This window comes from Micropterus dolomieu, unplaced genomic scaffold (genome assembly GCF_021292245.1).
Source record: "Micropterus dolomieu isolate WLL.071019.BEF.003 ecotype Adirondacks unplaced genomic scaffold, ASM2129224v1 contig_13367, whole genome shotgun sequence".
In the NCBI taxonomy this organism is placed as follows: domain Eukaryota; kingdom Metazoa; phylum Chordata; class Actinopteri; order Centrarchiformes; family Centrarchidae; genus Micropterus; species Micropterus dolomieu.
In genome coordinates, this window is record NW_025742353.1 from 3,132 (window position 1) to 10,025 (window position 6,894).

Here is a 6,894-nt window from a genome sequence, read left to right on the forward strand (position 1 = left end):
CTGTGTCAGTAAAGTAGTCGATTTGCTAGTTTGTCATCGTTATGTAATCATAACAAATGCACACATACAGCTGTCCTTATTTACGATAGTGGTGAATTACATAGCGTTGCTTTATCCATCATAGTGTGAAAAACTGTTTCGCCTGCTATTCCAAAGAATTCAGTTTTTTCTAATCCGACAAATATTTCAATTCCTGCCACAACAAGCACACAAGCTAGAATTCTTTGGAATACCACTCCTCTCAGGTAGTGATTGCACAATGAGCCACAGAATCTCTCCTCTATATAAAGGCTGCTTATGTGTGGCAAGAACAGCAGAATCCAGCAGATGAGTTGACTTCTTACTGCCTAACATTCCCTGTCAGCAGATATGTAAGTGTTTTGAAGAATGTTTTATTTTCTTGCTATGGACCTCACATTTTTAAATGTCAGATCTTAATTGATTATATTCAGTGTAAATAGGGTAAATGGGTAATTATTCATTTTATTTTATTAGTCATTATGGTGATCCACTTGACAACTGATATTTTAGTTTGTCATTGTTTTATTGGAGCTCATCTGAAAAGGCATGCTGCTAACTTTTTCTGTTCTGCTTACCCATGATTTATCTGTCTTCCATGCAGTTACCTACAATGGCCAACAACATCACACACCTTAATGTGTCTCTTAATCAAGCTGAGGAGCAAATGCTCCAATCACAAGGCTTCAAGAAAATCAATGTAAATCTGAACAAAGGCGCGTGTGGAAACGTTATCTATATTTGGTACAAAAAATTAAGCAACTCAGCCCCCATCACCAGAGTTCAAGTTTCATTCAATGATGAAATGGCAGTTGGATTGGCCGAGTCAGGTTACAAGAAGATCCCTAAAGACCTAAATGCTGGAGCAAAAGGTAATCGTCTCTACCTTTGGTACTTCAGAGGCAACTCAAAGTACGATTCTCCCATAGTGGACATTGATATCACTACAGATGCAGCAGGGGAAGCTCACAAGTTTTGCCATGGCTGGGAGAGACTGGTCTGTGATCTGAACCGCAATGTTGGAGGGAGCCGGATCTATGGCTGGGTGAAGAGAAAGACGCAAACATACATCTGTGATGTCACTGCCACTGATTCCTACACGTCAGACAGCGACTACTTTCAGGATGGTTACATCCGTATGGATGAAGATACCAATAGAGGTGCAGGGGGAGCCTTTGTCTTCATCTGGTACCGCCAGACCACTAACCCCAAGATTGCACTCACGGATCTGCAAATCTCCACCAATGGCACGGAGTATCAGGAACTTCAGCAGCAGAATTACACGGCAGTGAATGTTAACCTCAACGAGGGGACCGGAGGTAACAAGGTGTACCTGTGGCACACGACAGAGGGAGACAACAATCCCATTGAGGGCAGCACCCTGCTTCTCAACCCAGCTGCTGTTCCACTGTATGAGAAGGCTGGTGCCACTGTCGTCAAAAGAAACATCAACGCAGGCAATAAAGGCAGCACTGTGTACCTGTGTGTTAATAATGTTAAAGGCTGAGGAAGTTTTTCCACTCACTGAAGTGGGAAAGCACAGTCCAACAATGTTGCTAAATCATTTTGGTGGTGGCCTCTTTAACTATTTTCTCTTTTTGACAATATATATAACAAGTTGATTAATTCTCTAACAGTTCTACTAATGGTAATATCAGAAAGCATCAGTGGTTTATGGGTTCTTCTGTTAAACTTGCTGTCACATAATCACATAAACTATTTGAAATGGTTTTTTCTACAGTGATGTTAATGAATGTTTGATAAAGTTCCGAACTGTGGTCATTTTCAGGGTTTTACGTTTATAATTTTGGGTGTCTACTAGAAAATGTTTACAATGTCAAAATAAGATCTACACAGTTTCTCATTGTCATACATTTCAAATGCCTTCTAAAAGCCTTGTATCTGTCAACACTGTAATAAAGTTTGACTGAAACAGAAAAAATGTCTTGTGTTTCTTACAGTCACTATTTACTACCTGTATTAAAGGATTACTAGCAAAACTCTTTCCCGTTTTCATAGTCAGTATGTGAAATGAAAAGGTTAAGATTAATAAAGGTTTTCTGATCCTTGTATATGCATGAAATCAAATGTTTTTCATAAAACCTTTGTGAAAGAACACGATATATTTCTTTAATACCCCTTACTACTAAATTTAAAAATGACCAAACCCATTCTTAAAAATAAAGCAATTTATTTATAGCCAATGAAATGGAAATCAATCGGGTATATAAATCATGCGCAAAGTAGCAAAGCCGTAGCCTATGTAAAAAGTACAGCTCACGTCCTACATAAAGGATTTCTTGTATACAAAGTTATGTCAGCTAGTAATAGAGCTCTGATTTCACAGAGGTCATCCTGACATGTCGTCCTGTAGATACCGAGACTTTCCGGATGCTGCTGAGAATTCAGGAAGCAGCAGAGTGATATAAATCCTATTTTTCCTGTCAGTCACTATTTGCATTCATTCTTTGAGACATGCATCAGGAACTTTCCTTTTTGCGTATACCTTTGTGATTAATAAAGCTGGAATTTTTACACCACAGTTTCAGTGACAACAGAATCAGCACAACCTCAGGGTAATGTACAGAAGAGTACACAGCAGGAAGATTTGGTTGAAATATTATGACTTTATTCTCATTAGATTGCAATTTTATTTCAATAATATTACACCTTTTGTCTCTAAACATTACCAAGTTATTCTGCAAAGAGAAAACAGATATGTGGGAGAGATTTTGAATGTGCAGAACCATTTGGACCTCAGCAGAAATCCTTCTGAAACACAGTAGCTGTTAAAGTCCAGGGGTTTATAACTGAATTAAAATGAACTGATTAATCATTGGTGCCACATGCACATTTAAAGAGGTTACTTCAGTCATGCCTACATGTGTGCTGACTCAGCAGGGATGTGATTAAATGAGGAAAGTTGATCTAAACAACAAACATCAAACACTTGTCTTTCTGTGAAAGTCTTCTGCAGAAGGACTCACCGCAGCTAAGGAAAATGTAGCAGCAGATTTAGTGAAAATTGTGTGAAAAACATACATCAATATATTCCATCACAGTAAGAATGTCCTGTTTCTAGCACAGCTTATTCCACAAAGTCAGGTTATGGTTGAAATAGTATGATCAGCAGAGGGCATGCAAAGGACACAGAGAGGAGGAGCCGTGCAGTCGAACAACCAGACAGCAGTGCAGTCAGAAACAATCATAGTTAAATAAAAGTTCACCAAACGCTGAAAGATTGGAAAACAGAGAGAAGAGAGACATCCAGTCATAGTGAAATAAAAGAGATAAAAATCCACCAAAAAGCTGAAAGGATGGAAAGCGGCGGTCGTAGTGGCGACTGAGGCACGTGAAAATCTTGGACTTTCCCAGCTCCAGATCAGCAGAAAAGAGAGCCAAGAGAGTATGTGAAGCTAAGAAACAGAGCTATAAAAGGAGGTCCAAAAGGAGGTGAAAGTCAGTTGTTACATGGTTTCATGTCAGCTCGGGTCTCTGTTCTGGTAACAGAGTGGGACTGTATTTTGCACCGATCTCTGACGCACATTCTATTTGGTGTCTGTTTTTGTTGATAACAAAAATGTTGGTAAAAGTTCACGCTGAAAGTGAATTTCTTACACGACATTACAGGAAAGTCAAGATGAGCAAGGCTTCTCAAAATTAAATCCCCCTCTCTATGCAAACAGGAAGGTAAGGCTCAGCCTAGTTTTCTAAAGTAAAAGCCCCACAAAGTAATTGTTTCTTAACTGGCAACATTAGATTGACCTCTTTTTTAAATAAAAGTTTCCGGCAGTAACGTCTCGGGTTACGCATGTAACCCTGGTTCCTCGAGAAGGGGAACGAGACACTGCGTCGGTTACGACACTATAGGTCTGAACGTGAAGGAAATCACTTCAATCCTATTGGTTTGTTGCTAGAACGGTAAGGTGTGACGGAATAACCGGAGGAGTATAAAGCACACCTGTACACACTCATGATTAGCTTAAATGAAGCAGGCGCTTCAGGTGGGGAGAGAGGTGCGGCGGGCTGACACAGTGTCTCGTTCCCCTTCGAGGGAACTCGAACTGCGTCGGTTACGACACTATGGGAAAGAGATACCCACTAAACCGTGCCGAAAACCCCGCCTGCCCCAGTGTGCAATAAAGTGGCACGACTAAGAGGAGAGCGCACAAGTGCCAGGTGCCGAAGGAACGTCAAGACTGTAAAACCGAATGAATGTGTGCGGAGTGGCCCAGCCAGCCGCTACACAAACATCCTGCAGAGGCCCCGGAAAGGAGGGCTCGAGAGGCCGCCATGCCTCTGGTAGAATGAGCCCTCACAGCCACAGGTGAAGGCAAACCGCGCACGTGATAGGCCAGGGAAATAGTCTGAACAATCCAGTTGCTAATAGTGTGTTTGGATGCAGGGAGCCCGGCCCTGGGAGACCCAAAACACACTAGCAGCTGGTCAGCCTTCCTCCAACGGGAGGACCTCAGAGTGTAAATACTCAGTGCTCTGACAGAGCAGAGCAGGTGAAGTCTCCCGTCCTCCGCCGTCACATGAGGTGGAGGATGAATGCCTGCAGCACTGTGGACCCTGCCGCACAAGAAGGCACTTTAGGGATGTATCCTGGACAAGGGTGCAGGATAGCCCTAATATTCCCCGGGGCAAATTCCAGGCTTTGCGGGGAAACCGAAAGCGCTTGGAGATCCCCCACCCTCCTCAGAGAGGTGATAGCAAGGAGAAAGGCCATCTTGAGGGTCAAGTGCTTAGCCTCAGCTGACTCCAGGGGTTCGAAGGGGGCCTCAGCCAACGCCCCAAGAACCACCGCCAGATCCCAAGTGGGAACCTTGGGCCGAGTCGCAGGTCTCATCCTCGGGGCACCACGGAGGATCCGTGTGGACGGGGCCCTGGAGCTGAGGAGGGTCTCGACTGCTCCGGCTGTTAGACCCGCCTCTAGGTACTGTGCCCCCTCAGGGGCCAGACCCACAGTCGCCATATGGCGGGGCAAGGGTGAAGAACCCGGCCCTGCGCCTGGAACAGCAGGTCTCTCCTCAGAGGGACCCACCACGGCGGGCCGTCCAGGAGCGATCATGATGTCCGAGAACCACACCCGGGTTGGCCAGAACGGGGCTACGAGCAGTAGGTCAACATTTTCCTGGCGGACCCGCTCCAGAACCCCCGGGAGCAGAGCGACTGGGGGAAAAGAGTACAGACGTAGCCTCGGCCACGAATGTACCATGGCGTCCAGACCCAACGGGGCTGGAGGAACGAGAGAAAACCATAGCGGGCAGTGCTTAGTCTCTTGAGACGCAAACAGATCCACTTCTATGGGGCCGAACTCTTCGCATAAGAGCTCCACCACTTCGGGGTGAAGTCTCCATTCCCCGGGCCTCAGCCCCTGCCTCGACAGCAGGTCTGCTCCCTGATTCTGCGTCCCCGGGAGATACATCGCCCTGAGCGATAGTAACCTCTGCTGGGACCACAGGAGGATCTGACGCGCCAGTCTGTACAGAGGGCGCGAGCGCAGACCGCCCTGGTGATTCAGATAGGCCACGACGTGGTGGCCAGGATCGGAAAGCCAGGAAACTCCTTAGAGCCTGGAACACCGTCAACATCTCGAGACAGTTGATATGCCACTCGGATTGATGCACCTGCCAGGATCCCCTTGCAAAGCGGCCGTCCATGACCGCGCCCCAGCCCGTGAGGGAGGCGTCTGTCGAAATGACCAGCCGGCAACAAGACCCTCCCAGCACGGGCCCCTGGGACAGGAACCAAGTTTCCTTCCAAACTGATAGGGAACGAAGACACTTGCGCATAACCCAAATCAGATGGAGAGGATTTCCCCTCGGGGAAAAACCCTTGGTCCTTAGCCACCACTGCAGGGCAGGAAGGGTTCTCATGTGCAGCAGTCCAGATGGTATTATGCTGGACGCAGCCGCCAGGAGACGTGGCGTGGCCTAACTTCACCCCTTTCACAGCAGCCAATATAGTGTCGACACGTGCCGGAGACAATTGTGCCCGCATCGTGGTCGAATCCCATACTACCCCTAGGAACGTAGTCCGTTGGGTGGGCGCCAGCACACTCTTCTTTGCATTGAGCCTCAGCCCTAAACGCCGCAGATGAGCCAGAACGACATCTCGATGCCGAACCGCCAACTCTCGAGACTGGGCTAGGATGAGCCAGTCGTCGATGTAGTTGAAATCCGGACGCCCTGGAGCCTCAGCGGGGCCAGTGCTGCATCCATACACTTGGTGAATGTGTGAGGGGAAAGTGCCCGGCCGAATGGAAAAACCCGATACTGGTAAGCCACACCCCCGAAGGCGAACCTCAGGAACTTCTTGTGAGAAGGACGGATGGAGACGTGGAAATAGGCGTCCTTTAGATCTATCGTGACGAACCAATCCTCGGATTGGATGTGCGTCACGATGGCGGGGATGATGAGCATCTTCAATCTGAATCTCCTCAGAAACCGGTTAGAACCCGCAGATCCAAAATGGGGCCCAGCCCTCCGTCCTTCTTGGGGACTATGAAGTACCGGCTGTAGAACCGGCGTCTCTGTCTGGGGGGGAGACACGTTCCATGGCCCCTTTCCTCAGCAGAGTACGAACTTCCTGTCCCAACACCGGACCTTGCTCCGGGCGGACCACAGTCCAAACCACCCCGTTGAATTTTGGAGGGCGGGTTTTGAACTGTAGTCGAAACCCATGTATGGCCTAGCAAGCCTCTGCAAAGTCTGCCAACGGAACCAGCCCCTTGGGGCTGGTGGTCAGTGTCTCGTGTGATCTTCTGGTGGACCCCTGAAGCCCCAGAACGGCAGGGGAGAGCCGCCGAAGATCCACGGTGAGTGAGTCTGAACGCCGCCTGACTGCAGACCCTCGGGGCAGGCAGTACGG

The 6,894-nt window shown here is 47.5% G+C and overlaps 1 protein-coding gene across 1 annotated transcript; it reads left to right on the plus strand.

Annotated features, from left to right (window-relative positions):
• Positions 1 to 323: 323 nt before the first annotated feature.
• LOC123966411 lies at positions 324 to 1,908 on the plus strand. Its single transcript, XM_046042575.1, has 2 exons — positions 324 to 371; positions 623 to 1,908. Exon 2 carries the CDS (start codon positions 632 to 634, stop codon positions 1,523 to 1,525), a length of 894 nt encoding a protein of 297 aa, XP_045898531.1. The 5' UTR covers positions 324 to 371; positions 623 to 631; the 3' UTR covers positions 1,526 to 1,908.
• Positions 1,909 to 6,894: the final 4,986 nt, after the last annotated feature.